The 23,317-nt window shown below is 38.1% G+C and overlaps 2 protein-coding genes and 1 long non-coding RNA gene across 6 annotated transcripts; 1 reads left to right on the top strand and 2 right to left on the bottom strand.

Moving 5' to 3' along the window:
* Window positions 1-18: 18 nt before the first annotated feature.
* Window positions 19-2,523, bottom strand: Rpp30 (ribonuclease P protein subunit Rpp30). 4 transcript variants are annotated; one of them, XM_046610639.2, is made up of 7 exons: window positions 2,266-2,523; window positions 1,932-2,134; window positions 1,730-1,798; window positions 1,436-1,636; window positions 1,295-1,362; window positions 1,078-1,157; window positions 19-1,009 (listed from the first exon to the last, which is right to left on the bottom strand). In XM_046610639.2, the coding sequence occupies exons 1-7, from the start codon at window positions 2,357-2,359 to the stop codon at window positions 831-833; spliced, it is 894 nt and encodes a 297-aa protein (XP_046466595.1). In that variant the 5' UTR covers window positions 2,360-2,523; the 3' UTR covers window positions 19-830. The 4 variants fall into 4 exon arrangements, with proteins under 4 accessions (XP_046466595.1, XP_046466594.1, XP_046466597.1 ...); XM_046610638.2 differs by having other exon boundaries at window positions 1,932-2,149; window positions 2,266-2,522; XM_046610641.2 differs by having other exon boundaries at window positions 2,262-2,516.
* LOC124211513 (uncharacterized) lies at window positions 2,519-13,348 on the top strand. The gene is made up of 2 exons (XR_006881465.2): window positions 2,519-2,796; window positions 6,040-13,348. It is a non-coding gene; the product is annotated as an uncharacterized lncRNA (long non-coding RNA).
* slf (C-type lectin domain-containing protein slf) lies at window positions 10,166-21,666 on the bottom strand. The gene is made up of 4 exons (XM_046610648.2): window positions 21,519-21,666; window positions 21,165-21,303; window positions 14,364-14,543; window positions 10,166-14,058 (listed from the first exon to the last, which is right to left on the bottom strand). The coding sequence occupies exons 2-4, from the start codon at window positions 21,301-21,303 to the stop codon at window positions 13,676-13,678; spliced, it is 702 nt and encodes a 233-aa protein (XP_046466604.1). The 5' UTR covers window positions 21,519-21,666; the 3' UTR covers window positions 10,166-13,675.
* Between the last annotated feature and the right edge of the window lie 1,651 nt (window positions 21,667-23,317).

Genomic DNA, 23,317 nt, shown 5'->3' with positions numbered 1-23,317 from the left:
AATGTTTTTTTTTCGATGTTGTAAATTTTCAGACCTATTTAACAATCGATAGTTAGTGATTGTGTAATGTAGATATGATACGCTCGAAAGTGAGAAGACTTGCGTGTCTCAGCATCAACTAAACGTTTGAATACCGTGCAGTTTAAAATAGATATATGTATGTAACTAGTCGGGACAAATCTAGTGAACTATGAACTGTATTTAAAATTGAACCAACTTATAATTCTTCCTGGATCGCGATTCAATTTTAACTGCAAGTGCAACAAAGCTCGTTGTTGTTCGTTTACAATAACGGGAAGCAAAGGGAATATGTCCGCTGTGTCCTATTTCAAAGACTGAAGTTGAAAGGTGTTCAAAAGGAGAATAGTCTGTAAATAATTTGCTTCCGATAGCAATTAAAAATCTATAAACTTACAGTAAAAGTTTACTTTTGCTCATTTTCATTTCCTCTTTGCATCATTCTGTTTAGAAACAGTTCGAGTCTGTGTTCGTCTGTGGAATGTATAATATGCTATCTGTTCAATATTGTTTTTATTATTATCCCTATAAAGTACATTAAATACGAAGATTTTTCCAACAATATGTAAAACTGTGGATAATTGCGTTAAGAAAATTTTCGTTGATATGTTAATGCTAGATTAAGATTAAATTTAATTTAATCATAACAGATCTTAGATATAGCTACCAGATGTAAAATACCAATGGATAAGTGTGTAAATTATTTCCCCCGCTAGTAATAACAAAAAATAAGTACATATTATTGAAATACCAGTTATGTAACAAATCTTTATCTTTTAAAATATAGTCAACTCAAATCGTATGGATCAATTTTATTTTTCACAAATTACTTTCCCGACTGACCACAGTTTTATTTTTTTTGCTTCGGTACAAGTGTCACCATGTTCATCGTCTGTTTCCTCCGCTTCTATTTCCATTTCCGATTCCATCTCTCTTTTTTCGGTGCTACATGTTTGTATTCGAAAAACTGCTTTTCCATAGCGTCTTCCTTCTAAACTCAGTGTAAAAATATGTCATTATTGTTATTAAAAAATTTCTATCATAATTATATCGACCCACCTGCTCTCAAAATGACATATCGACTCTGCGAGAGGATTGAAGCTTTAGCTTTTGTCTCATTCATTCCCAGAATAGAAGCTCTAGCATAAAAATGACTAAGGAATATAACAGATGTAGAATCAGCACTCAATAATTTTCAAACCACCAAACTTCAGAAATTGGCTACTGTAATACCCAGTTGAATTCAAATATACTTGATAAATTCTTCAAAGGATACAAATTTATTATATCATAGGGACTCCTAATTTGGGTTTCAATTGAAGCTCCGCTACTGATGAAGATGTTCTGAAAGAATAACCATGATGCAGAAAAATTTTGACAAGCAGGTGCCGATCCATTTATAGAAAGAAAAAATTACTTTGCTTTTGCCAAACATGTGGAACAGATGGGAGTAATGTATAGCAAACTTTCTGCTCGCACTACTAATAACATCGCAGTACTGAATTTCAAAATTAATTCCTCTCTCTACAGCTTGTAAATATAACTTCCTGCTCAACTTTAGCCCAACACAATTTCTGTTTAATAATACGATGTCTGTATTGAGTTGGGAGCAAGCAAACTGGAAAAAAGAAAAGAAGTATCAAGAAAATCATAAATTAATCCGCAGTACCAAACTTATATAGTAGTCATCGTGCAAATCTTACCAACGTACCTGAAATGCTGCTTGTGTTTTAGGTACAACAGCGTATAAGTCATACTTTCTCAGACTCGATGATTGATTCTGAAAATATTGAACAAATTTAAATACTTGAATTCAAAAAAATAAATTAAATTTAAAATACCTATTCTCAGTGCCTTAGAATTGCTGAGATTATATCGGATCAACTTTTTACAGACTTTTATAACGTGTTTACCAGCGTATGGGTTCTTGTGGGATCTCCGAACACGAACGTAAGACGATTTAAAATACGAAGCTTTCCAGCATATTCTGAAATTAGATCAGCGATGTCTGGAGGACTCGGGACAGTAACTCCCGGAGCTTCATTGTCACCGGCCTTTTTCTTGTTTTTCTTTTCAGATTCGAAAACTGTCTCTTCTATTGTTCGGTTGATTGCTACTGTTGAATAACCCACTGGTGAGAATTGAAGAAAAACATTACGATATGTCATAGTTGTAGATTCTGATTGATCTTCATTTGTTTTCTATTTACATCAAATGAAATGAGAATTTTTGTTCATACGTACATACTTTCATATAATTTATCCAGCACTTTATGTAATGTATTTTTATTTACAATTTCTGCATTTATGCATAGGTCGCAAAACCCGAAAGCAGTCTCCATTTCAGTGAATAATTACATTCACCAAACGTGGTAATAAAATATACACAATAGTATTGAACAGCTGAACCACAAACAACGTATAGAGTAACGAAGGTATACTACGTTTAACGAGAGAACCAAAGTAGAGGATCACACGTGCACAGACCACTGGATCTCTATTATAACTAGAGATCAGTGACACAGACTTTTTTGCAACGCCATCTGGTGACTCTGAGAAAAACTAATCGATAATAATCGGTATGTTACACCGGTTACGCGGCTCGAATCTTCGACTGCGGGGACTGGTCGGAGGTGGTTGAGTACTTGTAAGAGTTCTATTTGTGCACGGTTGAACGTTGTTTCGTGTATGCATCGTTATTAGTTTGTTATTTTAATATGTCAAACAATGCCACGTTCCGTTGTGAACAATTCTGATGAAGATCACAAAGCCAAAAACGGTAAGCCGCAGTTCAAACATTTGTGTGAATATCATTTTTATCACAACCGCCAATTGTCTGACGACCGTTACGATTTCAAATATGTCTGAGCGATAACATTGCCATTCTTTAATCTCCCTCGCATTTTTTTGCCTCGTGAACGGTCCGTACCACGTTTTCGTACATGTGGAATCGCGTATCGGTGCAAACATAACTGGAATAATTTTAATCGAATCATAGATCTTCCTCAACCTAATTTTGCTGCTCTATGTACACGGTGACCTAGCATCAAGTGACCAAACTGACAGGGGTTATATAGGCGGTTGAACTGAGTAAATTAAACGAAAGAACATGTGATCTACGAAGTCGCGTTCGCGAGATACGACCGGTTAAAAGAGATCTCGCTAAGCGCTGGCATATAGGCAACCGAGTATACATCAAGCCGCGGATAGCGATCCTTGTCGACATTCGCTCGAAATTCAATAGTTATGCAATTCAATCGCCAGATTAAAATTTTTTATTGATTCACGGGATTGTTTATGGGGTATAAGCAAATATTGCTTCGCTCATTTTACACGTATTCTTATGTAGGAATCGACGAGAATTAAATTTAGTCGTTAAATTTGTAATGAAGCGACATTGGAATGTCGTTGAAAGTTTGTTTGGGAGTAGAAGCAAGTCTAATCATAATGGACAAAGATATTTCAGAATTATTTACCACTTCTACGATATTGGAAAAAATTATTTAAAAAAATGTATACATGTCTGAAGTTGTATCCAGCTGTCTAGGTCATGACATGTTGTCACCTGGCAACAACAATAGCTGGATTAGAGTTACTTTTCGATTATAAACAAAAAAAAATGGGTTCTATGGATGACAGATCTTGGAAGTATATATAGTGATAAACAAAGTTGTCGTAACATCATTAGAGAAAATTGTACTTTTGTATTATTATACATACACAGGTACAATGTAGTTTAGTAACGTTCAAAGCTTTCACATGGTACCTGTAATCACTTACATGGTTTTGGAGATCAGTTTCTAGATACCGGCCAAGCGAGGACCTAAAGGTGAAAATATTTGTTTAGATCTAATCTCACGAATGTATTGAACGACATTGAATGTTATGTTTACGAGTGCCATAAATATTTGGAATGTTTGTTCCGTTCTATTCGTTTTTTTATAAACTTTTTCAAAAACTAGCTTTTCTTTCCATAAGACTTGTTCGTTTTTTTTTTCTTCAGTAACGTCATTATTTTCGGTGCCAACCTTACTCATTTCGAAGAGTATACGATTTTTTCACAATAACACTACGCGACGTTACCAAACTCTGAAAAACCTAATAGACTATCCAGGCACGCAATGCAACCAAATTTTGACTGGCTGCGTAACGTCGTTAAGCCTTGATGAAAAACAAATCATAAAGTCTCATAAGAATTTGTTGAGAAAACTATGTGTATCTGTCACTAAAATTTCTCATAAATATTGGTAGCCGTTTACTCAAACTCAACTCATAGAGTATTATGAGAACCTATCAGAAACGGTAAATTGATATTTGGAACGATGGTTCTTTGTCAGAATATATGAGATACACTTTATTTATTTATTTATATTACCCGGAAAATATTACACAGTAAAATTTACATAGCAATACCTACAGAGGTAAATGCATGACCTGTACGTATTAGGCCTGGGGCTTGACAATAAAAGAACGAAAATAGTATACAATAGAGGAAAAATATAAAAACTTGAGACTAAATAGTAATGACAAAAGAACCCACGTGCGAATTTGAACGTTTTATCGTACGTAAATGCGTAAATGATAATTATACTATAGAAAATATTTCGAATTTCGTTGTTTAGTTAGTTTCTGAGATACGAGTTTGCAATCCGCTAAGTTTAAAATGAATTATCAGTTATGCGGTTTTACGTGTATAAATAAAGTTGAAAACAGCTAGCCAAATACAGTTTTTTATTTCAAATATTATGAACAGATATTTTTTAAATATTTTTATCATTATTAACTCTGATAATTAATATTATTTGGTTCTGTTTTATTATTGCAAAAAGTAGTTGTCTCATCACTTATATTTTATATCACGGCTCTTACACATTTAAATAAAAATTTCAATAAAAAAATTCGATCAAGACTTTCTAAACATTTGTTAAACGTTGTAGACAAGAATACTCATTGTTCATTAGTATAAAGTAAATTATTATAAAATGACCGATAATCCTTATAGATTAATTCTTAAAGATAGAAACAAAAATATAAATATTTAGAAAAAAAGTTAAAAGGGGCCACAGCGGTAGCGTTTACAGCGCAGCCCCTTTCAAATGCATGCCTCTGTGAATCCTGTTCAATATGCAAAACTCATGAGAAAAGTGCGACAGGAACGATCGAGTTTAGGTGACAAGTATGCAAGTACTTTTTGATGCAGAATTTGACGGCTTTTCAGATGCCGATGAAAAAAATATTCTGTTCCGTTTAAAAAAAACCAAGTTGAGCTTCATCTGACCTTGGCGGATCCACTTACGAAAAATCTGACACTCTCGTCTTCTTTCCCCCTTTGAACCTTACAACATTTATCTGAAACATTTTTCATTTACACTTTTGGTTTTCGAGATATTCAACTGGATTGATTAAAATGAGACACCAGTTTGGTTGTAGGCGTCGCAAGGAGCCTGACAGAAAAAGTCTGGAGGCTCTCTTGGAAATATCCCTTGGATAACTTCACGATTTAACGCAAGGCAGCTATTGCTATGAATCAAATCGATTTTTGGGATCTTTGCATGTGCGCTGGCGTATTTAGGACAAGAGGGTTTGTCGCGTATTGAATCCATGAGGTCCAAGGGAATTAAACACGAGACACCTGTGTGATTCACACGACAAATGTTTCGTGTGGAAATCCAATAAGTTCTCTTGCATGAAACCATGAAATCTTAGATTTTTCTTTCCGTGTACTTTCCCCTCTGTCTTTCTGCTGACCATAGAACCCGGTAATAAATGCTTTGCATTCTTATCGCCGTTATCTACCCTCAGTTCTATGTCTCGGAAGCTAGAAAATCCGCAAGCGTTTGTTCCAAAACTTTGCCCCAAGTTAATTGCAGATCACCACCTGTTTTCAGAGTGAACATTTTTATCTATGAAATTGCAAATACTTGAGCACCTTCTGCTTGATTACTCCTTTTTTCTTATACTGATCAACAGTGACCACACTGTATTTACCTTTTAAATACTTATAATTATTATTAACTTTCAGCTTCCAAGCGCCCTAGAACATGCGTAGCAGTGGCAGCATTTGTGACAGATTCTGCAACGCTCGGACGCAGGTAGTTTGATCCGGCATGATTTCGTTAATCCTTCTGGCTCATTGCAAGCAAGTGTTGAAAAAGCGGCAACAACATTAATAAGAAGAACTACTCGTAGTCCTGCGAACGCTGCTCCAGAACCAACAAGACCCTTGAGATTATGCAGAAAGTTAGGTTTCTCAAGCATAGGTAAAAATTCAAAACTAGAATCGGCACTTGAAAGGTCAAGAAATAGAAGATGCTTCACTAGGCACAACCTACAACATGATACCTCGCCTGATTCACGGAAAGTCACAGTTAGAACTAGATTCAATTTGTTGTTACAATGACCTCGATCGACAAACAATGTGACACGTTCTTACTTAACTATGTATAGCAAACTCAATTAAGGCAAATAGTAAGAAGGCTATAAAGTGCAAAAGCGTTAAATGGACATGATACATCTTTGCCAAATATGCATCTTCGAAGCGACGGCTATCACAAGTTTCAGTTATTCCGTCTGAACTACCTGTAATTCTTCATTAAGAGACAGAAGTTGAGAGCAATTCGAGTAATTTTTTCTTTTTACCTGTAATTTATTATGATCGCAATATTGGTGGGCCTGTTTATTGTATTCCTGTTCACGTTTGTTTCATTACAAATTAGCTTTCTTGATTTCATTGATAAACTATTCTGCCAGAATTTCTTTAAACTATCAAAAAGGAATAATACAATGCAGAATACTTATTAAATATTTTAATTACAGCTGATGATGTGAGTCTGGGTAAAACATTAACTATGATTTCCTTAATTGCATGAACTTTACAGAATGTAGGAATAGCTGATGATACTAAAGCTGATGATATGCAGCTACAAGGTAAAAGGACTATGTCTAATTAATTAATATATTCGAAGACCACTGAAATCTTGTTATTAATTTCGCTATAATTCATTGATCTGTTTGTTCTTGTGCAGAACCTAATGGTGGTAGTTTAGTAGTAGGGCTACCTTTACTTGGTCCCGATTGTAAGATCAGATAGAAAAATACATTAAAAAATATGTACTATCCATGAGAGGTTATCATGGACGAATATATCAACCGTACATGTGACCAGGAACAATGTGGTAATCACAGGTTATGCTTTGATAAAAATGCGATTATAAAAATGAATCTGCCATCACCCTTAGTAAATTAAGCATCATTCCAACAAAATTTTTTCAATAAGGTCGAAATTTTTATACGATATTTATTTTTTGAGGGTAGTAGTGAAAGCAGAAAATTACCTGCAGACCATGTTACTGTGATTTTTATTCCTATTTATAGGTCATACACGTTATTTTTTTGCATCGAATATAGCTCAAGTGGAATAGAATTATACTAAATGATGGCCACAAAATTTGCAATCATGAAAGTCGAAAATCAAGATCAGCTTGCCAGCTCCACGCACATAACAGATGGGTTCTAGCTTCTACAGCTAGACAAAATAGGAAGCTAGATCTCCATTCACTATTAAAGTATCTTTAAGTAACTCAAACAAGTACCTAAAGAAATTCAGGTTTCTGAATTCTTCAAATAACTCGATTCTAAAATTTTTATTTTGAAAAATTAGCAATAAAAGTATCAACTGTGAAGAATTGGTGTTTTATTCATATATTATTAACGGAGGTTTTTTTGTTTATATTTCAGCTGGTGTTCCATAACTCAAACATTGATCTCCAAATCTCACCGATGAATACAAATGTCTTGTAAATCCCACCCGCGCAAGCACACTCAATCCCTTCAAACCGCGTCGCCACAAAGCTCTGGCAACGGCGGTAATTGGACAGGTATTTACTGAAGATAACCTTGCAGAGCTTCAAAGATCCTTGAACTCTCGTCGGCATTCAGATAAGGTAGCTCAAGATTCGAAGGTTCTGAATGTTTCCTTGAAGCTGCATCAACAGCAAACGCTCGCGTCGCGTCTTTGGAAAGAGAAGCAAACATGCCGTGGTGGAATTCTAGGTAAGTATTGATTTCACGAGTTGCCAATTTTCATATTGAATTATCAACAAAAGCTTGACTCCTTAAAACATTAAGTAAAATGGTAAAAAAGGTTTTCCAAATGATTTATGTGCGCCTTGAGATTTGAAGATTTAACTGACCACGAATGATCTAAACGCAATATTTGCGATTATTGGTAATAAATGTGGAAACAAAGTTCCAGGACGATTGCTCATACTTATGCGTTCGGACAAAGGTTCGGGCATCACGCTTTCCGAGATGCAATTCGTGCATATGATTTTTCTTAGCTTTCTGATGTAAAAACTGTTCAAAAAGCATTTTGTCGTAGACTAGCTGCTCTTGAGGGTCCAGTTCAATGCAAATTTCTCGAAGAATTTTATCTGGCAATGGAGCATGCCATCGGTATTCTGTGATTCGAGTTTTGTTTTCCTCAGTAGCACAATTTGTATGACAGTCCCCAGTGGGTCCTGTCCAGAAGTGTCATTGTCCGCAATCCACCGCTCCCAGAACGGTAGATCATTGAATAGGGAAAATTTCAGATACTTTAGTGGAGAATAGAAATCTAATTTCCTATTTTGTACTGATGTAGCAGTTAAGACCTATCTGTAGTTTGCGAGAAGTTGGCAAGTCAGATCTTGATTTTCGACTTATAAAATTGTAAATTATGTGGCCATCATTCGGTATAACTTTATTTCACTTGATCTATATCCACTGTAAAAAAGTAACTGGCATGGCGTACAACTATGAATAAAAATCACCCTTGCGTGCTTTGCAGGTATTTTTGGGTTTTCATTCCTACTCTCATAAAATGAATATCGTATAAAAATATCAAATTTTGTTGGAATGATGCATACTTTATCAAGGGTGGTGGCGAATTCATTTTTGTAATCTGTTTTTACCAAACCATAACTTGTGATTACCGTATTGTTCTTGGTCAAGCTCGGTTGTTCGGTTGATAATATTTGCCCATGGCAAACTGTCATAGATAGCACATATTTTGTAATGTGTTTTTCCATCTGATTTTTCCATCAGGAAACAAGCCAAGGTAGTCATACCATTAAAATATTACCATTAAGTTCTGCACAGGATCAATCAGATATTATTTAATCATAGCGAAATTAATAAAAAGATTCCAGTGGGCTTCAAAAAATATTATTTAGTTAAAATTGGTCATTTTACCTTGTAGTTGCATATCATCATCATCTTCAGTATCATTATCTATGTCTACAATCTGTAAAATTTATGTAATAAGAGGAATCGTCATTAACGGTTAGCCTAAACCCATATCATCAGCTGAAATTAAAATATTTAACAAGTATTCTGCATTGTATTATTCCTTTTTGATAGTTTAAAGAAATCCTGGCAAAGTTGAAATCTTCAAATCTCAAGGCTCACATACATCATTTGGAAAACTTTATTCATCATGTTAGTTAATATTTTAAGGAGTAACGTTTTCTTCGATAATTTAATGTAAGTATGGGCAACTCGTTAAATCAATATTTACCTAGGTGTCCGCCTCTCGGTTTTTGCTGCTCCCTCCAAAGAAGCCAGGAAAGTGTTTTTATTTTGGTGCGGTTATAGGCAAACTTCTAGAGCAGTTGGATCTGCAGCTACTTCACTCGCATTTAGAGAATTACATAACGATTGTTGCAAATCTCTAATATTGTCTGTCGTGAAAGCTTTTTTTTTCTGCACTTGTTAGAGCTTTTTGGCAATGCTTTTCGACAGCGAGCGGCAGGAGCGAAAATTTGTGGGGATTGGGTCCGCTTGTTGTTTTTTCTCTAAGAGATGCGAAGGATGCGGAAATGTTTTCTAGATAATCTTTCATTTGACAGTGACGGTAGTGTACAATCTGTGCTTCATTCGTATTAACGTTTGAGGTCACCACCATCCGAAACATCAATAAAAAAACATCCGTCAACAATAAATAAATAAAACACCAATTCTTCACAGTTCATACTTTTACAGCTAATTATTCAAAACAGAAATTTTAGAATTGAGTCATTTGAAGAAATCAGAAAAACTAATTTATTTATATATACTTGTTTGAATTACTAATAATATAAACCTTCGACCTTATCTTTTTTTCAACAAGAGACAGAGCAGTGTTAACATTCTCCGAAGTAGAATTGATTGTTAAACAGCTGCTGGAACTCAATTAAGTAACTTTTTTTTAAAAAAAGTGGATTCTCGTCGCGAATCGCATTTCTCGATTTGAATAAATTCTAATCGAGGAAAATTCAAAGCATTCGTGAACAAACGATCTGTCCTTAAAAAGTCGCCGATGCGAAGCATTGGTCCTAATAAAAAAAAAATATATATTTTATTAATGCCATTGTAACGATGCCACATTTATACGATTATGTGAAAATACAAATTGAAGTTCTATTTCTACAATCTATAACGTTAATGCGACTATAGAATTCACGGCACGTAATGTTAAAAGGAATATTGAGCTTTCAACCTGTACTAAAGAATTTGAACGTGTTCTTAAAAAATCACACAAACTCAGCAGAAACTTTACAAAAAATCTTCAAAGCATTCTAATAATACTGTTCTAAAAGAAAAATATAGAACATTCTGAAATAAATTCAAAGCTATAATAACTACAGCTACGAATACTTTTGAGGAAGGCAAAGTTAAATCTTTTCAAAATGTTATCAAGAAAATCTGGGAATGTGTGAATAATAAACTATAATAGGCAAAAGTGAAAAAGACAAGGTGAATATTATTGACAAAATCTCTGATACTATCGGAGATACTACTGTGGATAAAAATGTGTTTGTTGATATTTTTAATGAATATTTTTTAATCGTGTACTCGTCAATGTATTATTTTCTCTTATTAGTATTATTGAACCTCTGCAGAATACGTGTATATTGTTACGTGCATTGTGACGCGGTATTTTACACTTCGTACTCCACTGTAGCCAATATTCCAAAGAAACGCCTAGCTAATTTTAAGTGAGGTTTATTTATTAAGCTAATATTTATCTATTTTCTAATTTTGTATCCCACTATGAGAACTATCCACAAGAACATCTCTTCGAAGAATCGTATATCATATCGCGGAGGTCACGGACCTGGTCAACAACTTCATACCGGCAGTCACAAAGGGCAGAATACCGCCAACCCGACTCCCGATGGATGCCTACCGAAATTGTCGACAGGGTCATACCATTGCATGCGTAGTGCAGGACGCAGATCTTAAATTGTTTAGACTTCGGCCAGGAACCCAACCACCGAAATCGAAAGTCGCTATCGCCACTCGGATGCGCGTCGCAATTGGTGGACCACGTCAGCCTGGCGGACTTTGTCTGAATATCCGCGATATGCAACGAGGATCATTCTCTTCAGTTATCATCGTTTTATCTACAAGGTCTTCACATGCATCGGAGTCGCAATACCGTGAGGGGTGAACCCCCTCCCCCTCACACATATCGCTCCATGGATCGATATTTCAATATATTAGTACGAATGTGGAAAAAACGAGCGAAGGTCGACTTTGCCGCCCGCTTTACCCGTTGACCCGGCTCACGTGACTTGCTGACCCAATTACCCTAATGCAAGGAACATCGCGAATCACTTATCAACAGCACGCCGAAAATCGACCGGGATTGTCAGGATCATCGTTCGATTCAGTACACTAAACGTTCAGTCCACCTATAAGTCTGCAGACGTGCTTCCATTCAGTAATTCTACACTAATTTTTCGCTATTGGTACTTTTTTTCTTCCATCAGTTCAGTTCTTTCTCTCCTCTTCTGTTCTCTTCTGTTTCATCTGTTATCTCATTCCTGTTTTTACATCTCCTCTACAGTTTCGTAAGTGAGATTTTTCTTTTTGTCTACTTCGTAAAGCCACGAAGTTACTTGTGTTACATGTTTTCCTTGCAGTTTGCTCCCGTAAGCATGTGCCGCGTGTGCGATCTTATATCACTGCGTGGTATATAACACGTCGTTTTTTGACTTTGGAGTATTGCGCCGTACCAAACAACACCTTTCTTCCTATTTTTTCTGACGTCTATTCTCTGAATATTTCTTTGATCATCTTATTTCTGTAACTGTTTGCTTTGATTCTTTTATCACCTGACTGAGTTGTATTTCTTGCTTTCTGTATCATTTCTAATATCTTCTGCTTTGATGATACTATTCTGTCGCTATATTGTATTGCTTTCGCTTGGATTGTCAACATTTATTCTAAGGATCTTAGATTGTGCATTGCATGCTAGCCTATCTTTAACTGATTATTGTAAACCTTGCTGATTGTTGCTCCGAATGATAGTATCGAGAACACACACCTCTGTCTCTCGCTCGTCACACGCTACCTGTCTCGTTAATTTGTTATATCTCACTTTTACTTTTTTCCCTGGCTGTATTTGAATTTCTTGAGTTGTCCAACTGCATCTAAACTTCTCCAATTGTTTGACTGTAATTAATCTTCTGCATTTTGTTAATATACTGGATACTGTTACCGATTTACCTATTTTCTTGTACTTTATCCATTGGATACGACCCCTCCCATGTACCGTTATCTTTTCTAAACTGAGTTAGTTCTGCAAAACTGTCGTAGAACCTGATCTTGCCTTTTCTCTGCTTTTCTTTTCCCTAATTATCTAACCGGGATTCCCGCCCTCGAAATTATCTTAAATATCGTACCTAGGAAATTCTGCGTCACAGTATATATTTACTTAATAACCGGATTAATGCATAATAATAATAATAAAATAGTAAGACGATACTGTGATACTCAGATTGAGTAAAATATATTTTCCGCGTTTACGTTTGAAAAGAAAGAAGGAAATATATATATATATATATATATAGATACGTGATCATCTTTTACGTGAATTTTGATTTTTTCTGAATATCTGTAAACTTTTAACGCATACGTACCTACGTTACGTATCTAGATTTTGGAGAAAATGAAGAAGCGTTAGATTCAATGGGAATATGGGCTCGAACTAGGTAAAGAATGGAAACTCAAAAGCACTGGCAACGATTATGGATACGTCTATTGTAGTCTATTTGATGTAGAAATTATAAAGTAAGAGACGCACGCGCAGACAAAAATTCGTCGTAATAAATATATAGAATAATATTATGATCAAATAGTCATGAAGAAATTATGCAGTTACGTATAGGTATGTATAACTTACGTGTCATCGAATTTAGTCACACGATGAGGACATTTAATTAAAACTGGCTACACAGGTAACAAGGTAAACTGCAATTAGCAGCTGCAGGTGAATTAATCGCCAATCGTGTATCGTTTACACTGATCGTATGAAAAAAATGAAAATAAAATAGAATGAATTATATATTGTCATGACGATTCGCTTATAGTCACGTGTTAATATTATTATGTGAACATGAAAAGTGATAGTGTACAACTATGGTATTCCGATCAGTGAATCACCTCTTCCTTCCGTAGAATGTCAAACACGTGACCGAATAGTAGATTGACGTGAAATTCACCACACGGTGACGAAAGTAAGAACAAATTTAGCGCATATTCACGTGAACAATATTCGTGGCCGTAACGGCAACAAGAGTCACTGATTCGTTACCGTTGTATCAAATTTTGCGACAATACAATTCATCTTAAAATTACAAACGGATTCCACGGTTGGTGCTGCCGACGTAGTTCAAAAGTTCTTCTGAATCTTCGCAGATGAAGGGTTTCTCGTGGTAGCAGGCAACGTCGTGCCACGCTATTCCGTCGTTGTAAACGTTGTTGAGAACCGAGAGGCAAGACTCGTTGGTACCGTTTATGTCAAACTCAGCGTTGTCGGGCTGACGGACTTTCTTGTGACCGGTCTGTGACCAAGGATTGTAGCCCCAACCAATTGGCGTTTGGTTCGTGGGCGATATCTTTTCGCGATTAGCCGACCAGAACCATCCGTTCAGAGCTTTCGGCTCGAGGTCACGACGGTTTTCGCATCCCTTGAAGTCGCAGAGACGACCCGAAGTCCAGATGTACGGCACGTTGTCTGTTGAAAAACGATAAAAATCATTAAACTTCCGACATCCAATTTCATGGAAATACGAAACATTTCATACTTCGGCTTCGCGCCGTGGCTGCTTTTTGATCTGTTAGTTTCCTTTTAAGTTTTTTTTTTTTTGCGTTTATTTTTACTGCGAAAGTCAACAAGTCGCGACATCGTGCAGACAAGAGGAGGAAGGGAAATCGTTATAAGGAACCAAGTGGCCGGGAGAGTTGAAGACGTTTTCATTTGAAGTTTCACTTGAATTCGACGGAAGGAGAAAGCTTTGGAGTGACGCCCTCGAAACTTACTCTGCTGTATAAGTCGGAAGACAAGATTGTTCTCTTCCTGAGTTTCCATAGACACCAAATCCATGCAGTATTCTCGGCAGATGTTCCTAGCGTCTAACCAATCGACTTTCTGATTCGAATGGGCTGGCACGTGTCCACTGAAGAAGTAATTATGCCCTCTGTATTGGAATTCCTTTGGTCCTATAAGAATGAATTTTAATGACCTCAATTAGCGCATAGATAACCACTGGAATCGAGTGACTAGTGCGGTCATTATCTCTCGGAATTTACCTGAGTTATATTCTAATAAAAGTCGGTCTGAGATTGCGCCTAAGGGAAATCTCACAGCAAAGAATAATTGATCGGAAAAGCGATATAATTCGAATACGTGTATTCCTGGAAAAGTCTGGAGAAGGACTGTATTTACAGTAATACTAGTTGATACAGCCATCGTACAAACTGTACGTACAAATGATTAAAAACTTGCTTAAAATTTGACAAATTTAGAAATTCGAGGCTCCATTTCGTACAGAGATATTAGAAGAATTTCTAAAACAGACTGTTCTTTCAATCGAACAAACAAGCGTGGGTTACTTCACGTTATATAAATTGGGTTTTTTCGGAATAGTTGTACATAACGTTGACAGGACAGGTAATAATTACATTAAAACACGGTACGACTGGATTGATACGAATAGCCAAGGTTCGAGTAGAATTTGCGATAGTCCGCGGATTCTATTCAGCAATGAAAATGTCATTCGCACTGTTAACTAGCAGTGATCCATTGTATATCCATATCCTACAAGCCTTGCTTGGCTTCGCTGTAAGCCCGAGAAAGATCCAGGAGATTAGAATCAGAGATCGGAATGCGAGACGTTCGACGGACTTACGAAGACAGGAATTTGTGTACCTGTAATGTTTACGAATAAATACAGTGGGTTGAGCAATACCTGTACACCATTTTCTATTGTTCCATTTCTCTTTTCCATTCCAATTTTTATATATATATATATACAATAAGAAGTGTGCATACGATCTACACAACCAATACGAGTTACCCTGTAGAGCGGTGAAATTAGTTATTCGTATTACGCGAACCAGCCGCCGCGATACCTTGCATAAAATGTATGAACCACATGCGTATTGCAGTAGACAAAAGTCCCAGTATACACACCGGAGAGAAATGATTCGTAAAAAAATGTCCCCATCCATACAGCTGTGAATGTCCTAATAGATATCATAAGGAGGTCAAGTACTACCAGTCAAGTATTAACGAGTTTTCTTTTACTGCCGCGTCAAGGTCAATAACCTTTCAAAGAACATCTATACATACACGTATCGCATGGGCTAGTATCAGGCAACGTTTATTATACGGAAAGAGAGATGTGTACTGGATACACGTACAACTGTGTTGTATGTGTGAGAATTATGATAAAAATTTAAGAGGAGAATTAAAAATTTCTGTAAGCGTAATTTTTTGTTTTACTTTTTTCCGTTCGATTACTATATCGCTATTTATTGCATATCCATACTTTCTACAGAAGAAAAACCTTTTTGGAGGAAAAAAAAAGAAAGAAAAAAATGGTGGCACTCACAGCTTGTTTTAATTCTCCTGCGCGCGTGGTCGAATTTATTTTTTTTAATTTCTTGAAACGTCTTCGAGAACAAATTGTGCATGATATTAGTCTGAGTCGGTAACGTAACAAATATCAGTCATATTTCCACGAGTATTTAGCTATTCTTAATATTCTCTTGAGCGAGTGACACAGAAAAGCATTTGAAAAAAATTCAACGCCTCGCCTCGTAAGGAGAGTCGTGCAGCCAGAAATAAGAGGAGACAAGAGAAGACTGAAAATTGTGCGACCGCAGGGTTTGTCCGTGACCCGAGTCGTAATCACTAATCTAGGATTGCGGTACAAGGTATAACAGACGTGTATACGCATTAATATTCCGCGCATTGGAACCGCCGTTATTACAACCATCCAGCCCCATTATTTCGAGACAGAGAAATCTTTTCCTCAACTATCACAATTATCTTGAGTTCAGGTTTCTGGAAAACTTTCTAACCGACAGCTAATATAAATGGTTTTAATTTTAGTCATTTCTTTCGACATTCAAACGTGTTATTTCTTTGTATTTTTGTTTCTCTTGCTCAATTCTTCAATTCTCTACACGATATTGAATTCACTTTGAAAAATCAGACGGAGTATGAAACAATGATTTTATGAAACACGCGCAAAAAGACACAATCTTCATCTGTGCGTCGGGGATTTTAAATCGCGGTGACAACGATTATTCTAATGTTCGTGTGGTTTGAAACAATGCCCGTGACTTCGCATAATGCGTGTATAATAACGTATACGTGAATGCTTCTTGGGAAAACTAGGCTAACTATGAGAGAGATCAGCTATTCGAAACAACCTGAGAATAATGACAAGGTTTCTGCAGCCGCCTTTGTGTTGCATGAGATCAAAGAAGTAGGTATAATGAGCAAGTATAATCAGATACTGCGCAGGTGTACGAACGTACACCGACGAGTGTGTGCAATCACCGCGTGTAATTCATGCGAATACGTTTCTCCTATCGGCGTTCTCGTGTTCATTAATTAAATGTCCTCGAAAATTTGCCATCAGCCGTCCATCGTCGGGAAAAGATATTTAAAACGATTCCTTACGTCCAACTCGAATGCTTTTAGCTTGGACATTGCGAAAGGATGAGAATTCAATTCATTTTTCAGTTTTCATATTACGGGTAGGTAGGACGTATGTAGGTAGATGTTCGTTGTTCAGCCATGCATGTGTAACGGTGCTAATGATATAATTTGAAATTCAATTCAAGTATCCTTCATCGTATATTTCGCATTATACACTCGATTTGTTCCTATTCAAATATTCTTCGAATTTATGCAACACAACTCCCTATAATTCAGTAAATTTATTCCGTTATGAAAGGTTATAAATTTGACGGTAATCCCGAAGACACGATTTGCTTGTAAGATGATATCGCGAAAAAAATTTCAAGTGGGTGGAAAGAAATTTTTTCAGGTTTAACAGACGAGTAACAATTGACAAGTATAAAAATAAACCTACACGTTTGCAAAATCTTCTTTTTGTTTCCGCGCAAATATGAAATTTCAAGCTTTCGAAATAAGTCGACGACGTCGGACCTAAAATCTGTGTCACGACGACACCGAAAGAATTGATAGACTACGCATATCTGGTATACCTACACCTACGTATACCGCATATCGAGTCTGTGTGTAATTTGTTGACGGCATTATGTAAGCAGCTGTTATTTCGGTAGCAATCGAAGGCAAATCGATATAGGTAAAGGCGTATGTAGTTCTGTATCCCCTTCACGAACCATCGGGCATTATACAGAGAAACCTTTGCGACCATCGAAATTCTCGACGCTGGACGCGACGCGACGCGACGTTCGGCGCCGCGCCCCGGCCTGATATCGTATTTATGTACCTGCACTCGCGTCTCGCAGGTTGCGTATTACAGTATGTACGATAGTTCTTTACATTCCGTAGTCTCTTATACATTCCGCGTACAAGTGACCCACCTCAAGACTTTCACGCTGAGGACGCGATATATGTATACGTAGTTTAATACACAATATAATGCAACGCGCTCTCTCAAAATTCCTCTGCATCCAATACTTGTCTGTATAAAGTCATTTATACAGGTATAGCTGACCGAACTCACGGCTGTCAAAGTCAGCTGATGTCTAAAGGGTATTTTATGTGTTATACATACCTATGTGTGTGTATATATATATATATTGATATACTCTTGCTTCAAAGATCGTTGTAAATAATGAAATGTGGAAGGAAACGGCGTGCTACGGTTGAGGATTATTTTGACTTCGACATTTTTACGGTCAACCGATCCTGCAAATATTCCTGCCGAGGTACATCGCTAATCGCTTGAATTGCAAATGTTTGCACTCGCGTACCTGCGCGATTAAGACGTTGCGTAGTTTTAGATGAAAAGATGTCGAGGATATGGTAAATCAGCGGTAAATCATCGGGGCTCGTTTGAAAAACAGAGAGTATATAATGTTTGACGGACTAAAATGTGCAGTGGTAAATACCGATCTTAGAGAACGGCGTCCCCGCTCGCTCCGAAGCTAGCGGTTACGTCTTGACCCTTTGATCCTTCGTCTTTCTTCGCTTGTGCTACACGGTCATTATATACTTGTACAATACCAATTACAATGTAAAAATATAAAATTGAGCAACCGACTCCAGCCGTTACATACACATGCATCGAAAACGCGGGAGAGGAGGGCGAAAAATTATAAAATTATTGTACGTAACTTTCGTAATAGCGTGAGGATTTTAATTGGTCAGATCGAACGGTGCAGATTACATACTCCGAATAGCGATTTGCATTACGATGCTTGTAACGAGTTACCGGCCGACGATTTATTTCTCTGCGTCCGGTTACATATGTGTTTGATACGAATTACCGGCGCCTGTGTATGTACGTGAAATTTGCAAACTGGATATCCAAAACTGAAATTGCGGTTTTATACACGGGTATATGTTGTATTATTATTCAATCAGGTCTCGTAAGGTATTCCCCCCGGGGCAATTATTTTTGCAGCTCTAACGCCGAGGCTCGATGGGGGATTGCATCTGAACGCGGATAGAAAGTACACCCAAACGTGATACGGAGCAAAAAGTAAGAACAGCAGCTCGCTGCAAGACTCCGCGATCCGTCAGCTTGTACAGGAAATTGGGCTTACATGTATCACCTGGATCTTCGTCCTTTCGTCTAACGCCGATCGCCTCGTTAGTGACAGTTGGAGAATATAATCTGTGCAACGAGATAAGAATGAGAGGAAAAAGGAGAACTCGTGCGGATTGATTTTGCCCTAGGACTCGAGTTGCCGCGGGACGCGACCTCGTTCATCGGGTTTTGCGATGAATTGCAACACCCGCGATTCGCAGATGCGCTTCGGCTCAGCGAGATGAATCGGTAATGTGCTAGTTCTCCTTACTACCGAACCCGTATGAGTTAGAATCGAGAGTCGGACGAACGATTCGTCGTTGAGGCCGCATCGTGTATTTAATTTGCACTCGAGTGCAGCGTGATATCGTGCGCTTTGCCGCACGATCGTTGCATATTGCGCAAGAACGTGTTGCGATATTGTTATGAAATGCAGCTTCTCTCGAATGCACTTCTTCTCACGACACGACTATACCGATAGGCATTTCGCGGATGAATTTATTATATGCGCGTTTTGTTTCGGTGCAAATAGCAAACTGCACGGTTCAACGATTGCGGCTTGATTTTTTACGCCAAGATTCGTCGCGCTGTTGCTGATGCTGCTGCTGCTGCTGCTGCTGTGGCATATCGATGTCGAAAGAGCCTCGTGATCTACCGCGAGGGATAAAAGCTGGCAATATGTGAATAAGTACGTGCGGAATTGGGGAGATGTATTATTGATGTTGGGAATGGAACGACTCCCTGCAAATCTGGGGCACGTGATTATATTATGCTTTGATTAGTGACATTTTTACATTTTAAATATCGCTTGGAATTAGAAATTTAGTTTAATAGAGACGGAGTCCACCTATCTAAATCCTGCTTATGAAATTCCGGACACGAAATTTATGTATCGAAGAATTATACAAATTGGACCATCAGCTCATTTATATTTCTTGCTAAATACGTATTTCCAAACATACGATTCGAACTTTCCTCCCGCCGTGTTCCAAATTTCCCTTGTCCTATACACAAGCCCGTTGTAAGCAGATATGAAAGATTAATTTCATTGTCACAATGTTCAGCAATAATAATTCCAAGTAATATTAATCTTTTTTTTTTCGCGCCGAGTATCTAGCGAGCCGTCAGGGGTGACATTTTAGAAAGTGAAAGAATTTATTCGCGATGTAATGTAATGTAGTACTTCAATCAGCTACAATAACATTTTTTATAGACGCTACATATTTTTGCGATACGTTATTACGACACGTGCTTAACGCCCGTTTCGCGAAGGCATTACAATCACAATAAAAATTATAATATAATAATAGTAATAATAATAACAACAACAGCAGAAGTTCGTTGCCGTTGGCGTTTTGAAAAAGGGTTATTACTTATAGTAAGCGAGAGAAAAAAAAAAATTACATCTGAAGAAATCGTGCAGTCCGCCGTTTTATACGTTGTTAAAACAAGTACGTGGGATAGAGAAATTTTGTGCTTTTTTCGATTCAACCTAATCAAACACAAACGATAAAAAATGAAAAAGCGAATTACGTATTGAATTATTTTATTAGTGTCAGGGCATCGTATATGAGATACTTGAAACTTTCTTTTGACAATATCTGTAGACATACATCTCGCGTATGTATCATGAATTTGTGTTTACACACACGTTTACATTACACGCGTGTGTGAAGATATGGTATATGCAAAGAACACTTGACGCTGTTCGCACTTAATTGTAGAATACGCCAGATGTGTGTGTTATTCGACTAACGACGCGGCTGCACTTTCACGAATTCCATTTTTGAAAGCCTTGCCATTTGACGAAAATTCAAACATCGCGCGGATTGTACGTCTGATCGTCGAGCGGTGCTGATCACTCGTGTCAACGATTTTCGAACATCTTCAATCGTAAGTAAAATTTATCTCTCCACCACTAAATGCTTACGACCGTAACATTTATTGCCGTTAAAATTATAATCGACCGGCAAGGTACCTTTGAAATTGATTTATGATCGCACAACGACAAGCTCTTCGGCACGATCGCTCGCACATTTACCCTTTAATTCTCGTATACATTGGCTAATAATGATTGACTTACGATTCGCGCATTTTTGTGCAACGGGTAGAGACAGAAATCTGCCGGGACGATTGCTGTGAGGTCGAGCCTCGCTGATCGCGGGATCTGCGGCAACCAGGGCCGCAAGGATCACCACTAGGCCGACGGGTGCCAGGATCATCTGAAATAAAAAGGTGAAAAATGTGGTCGAAGGATCAGTCGACGCTGCGATTGTTGTTCCAAGTCGAACCGAGCGTTGGTTGAAAAATGGTAATAATTATACTTCAACTACGACCGTGCAAGCGATCGTTCTACGACGTACGTAAAACGGGGAGTTTAACGCCGGGTAACGAAAGCGGCTGGTGAAAGTTATCGAGTCAAAATACTTGAGGTTACCTTGTTCAAGGGATGGGTAAGCAACTGATTCCTCAACGAGAACTGCACCGTCAATGTGTATCGTACTGTATATATAACTGTTAGATTATGAAGAGACTGCCGGCCGAGCAACGGGTTATATAGAAAAAGTTACCCTCTCCAATCACCGCTCATCTCCCACCGCGGACAGCGGGATAGTTCCGAACTCGGGAACCCGAGGATTGCGTCCCACCTTCCGTCGACGAACATCGTGCGGCCTTTTCTCCCCCTCGAATGCAATGCGACGGGATGCGACTTGCGGCGACCTTAAGACGAGGCTCCGATCGCCGTATCTACACCCGGACTCTGATTCGCGGCCGCGGAATCTCGATCATCGGTTTATCGTTACACCTTATCGCAGCGTTTCCATTCCGAATAGAATTCCGATTATTCCGTAACGAGCCTGACGTCGCTGGGTTCTAATCGTAGGAACGGAGATGCCCCGGTCTCGAAGGAAAATAACTCGAGCGATGCCCCAATTCCAGACTCTATCCTCAATCCTCGCAGCGAGAGAGACGAGGCGATAGGAACGAACATTCCTTTAAAAAAACGGGCTCAGCCCTGTCGTGATTACCGGTTGGTAACAACGCGCAAGGCGCTTTCCCTCGGACGCGAGCCGTTAATCCAAATTAAACCTTCTTCTTGTCGTTAATAGATATTTCCTCTGCCGTACAGGCGCGCATCAAATGGACTCGAGCCGAAGGAAAGCGGCGGTAATGATGCGACTATTTTTACGATCGCACGGCCCTGTGCCGAGGTAAATACAGATCTCGTAGTTTGGAGATCGAAGATTTTTAATGTAGTCGAATTCTGTATCTACTCACACTGGGAAGCGAATTGATTTATTCTCTTCCCGTGCGTTCAAGATCTTTGAATAACAAGGGCCAGCTCGAGCCAAGTATCTGGACGAACGAGGAAAAATTTCGGGCTCTTCGTTATCAATTTTGTGTCTTATCGACGCGAGGCTCAAGTTTGGTGTTTCGCATCCGGTGCTAAATGCAGTTCACGCGCTGTGGTCAACGCAAGGTATTATCGAAATTTGAGTTCTATCGATTATTCCAGTACTTGTAAAATCAAGAGCTATTTAGGACCCGCGACATCGGTCCTGTTTCAGCCATTCGAGGGCGGGCTTTTTCATCATCTGCATCCCGTTCGCCAAAACACCTAATAGTAACGTTGAAAAAGGTCGGAGAACACATAATAGTTAGAGCGTGGGTATTAAACGGTCGATAACGAATAAAGAGAAACTCGTTATATGGGTATGTATAGGTATACATATGTATGTTATAATACAAGGTAGCTGCAATTTGTTGATGTTGTGATTTATCTCGAGAGGTGCGTCCAACTCCGAGTGTGTCAACGGCGTGTATTTGGCCCAGATTTCCCGGGGAAGGCATTTATACTGGCTGAACCTGTAACATAAGCGACGAGAGACTTGATATTACGCGCATGTTTCTTACGCGATGTGTCCGATTCGCGTTTATGTTGCGTTTCTGCAGGAACGTCTACGTGCCTGTGTCCGTCTGTGAATAAGATGGTCAAGGAACTTTCGTTTTCAACTACACCTCTCGCTTCAAAGTCTACAGGTATACGACACCGACGGTGATCCGACTCGCCAGCACGCACGCAGCCTAATAGGAACACCTCTGTCCTCCAGAGGTAAAAATTACGTCAACTTGTAACGATTTTATTCGGCGGGACGGTGGCGGACGGCACTTAAAAAGTCCATCCCGCTAATTGTTTAGGTGCTACAACTTATATTTATTCTGACACGTTACCCG

This window comes from Neodiprion pinetum, chromosome 2, assembly GCF_021155775.2.
Source record: "Neodiprion pinetum isolate iyNeoPine1 chromosome 2, iyNeoPine1.2, whole genome shotgun sequence".
Classification (NCBI taxonomy): domain Eukaryota; kingdom Metazoa; phylum Arthropoda; class Insecta; order Hymenoptera; family Diprionidae; genus Neodiprion; species Neodiprion pinetum.
The sequence above is the reverse complement of the archived record's forward strand: the minus strand, read 5'-3'. Positions and strand labels throughout refer to the sequence as shown.

Coding starts and splice junctions, on each gene's coding strand:
- Rpp30 (XM_046610638.2), bottom strand. CDS start 2,359: ATGGAGACTGCTTTCGGGTTTTGCGACCTATGCATAAATGCAGAAATT. Junction 2,150..2,265: donor GCTGGATAAATTATATGAAA/GTATGTACGTAT, acceptor AATTCTCACCAG/TGGGTTATTCAACAGTAGCA. Junction 1,363..1,435: donor ACATGTTTGGCAAAAGCAAA/GTAATTTTTTCT, acceptor TTATTCTTTCAG/AACATCTTCATCAGTAGCGG.
- slf (XM_046610648.2), bottom strand. CDS start 21,303: ATGATCCTGGCACCCGTCGGCCTAGTGGTGATCCTTGCGGCCCTGGTT. Junction 14,544..21,164: donor TGCACAAAAATGCGCGAATC/GTAAGTCAATCA, acceptor TCATTCTTATAG/GACCAAAGGAATTCCAATAC. Junction 14,059..14,363: donor CTTCCGACTTATACAGCAGA/GTAAGTTTCGAG, acceptor GTTTTTCAACAG/ACAACGTGCCGTACATCTGG.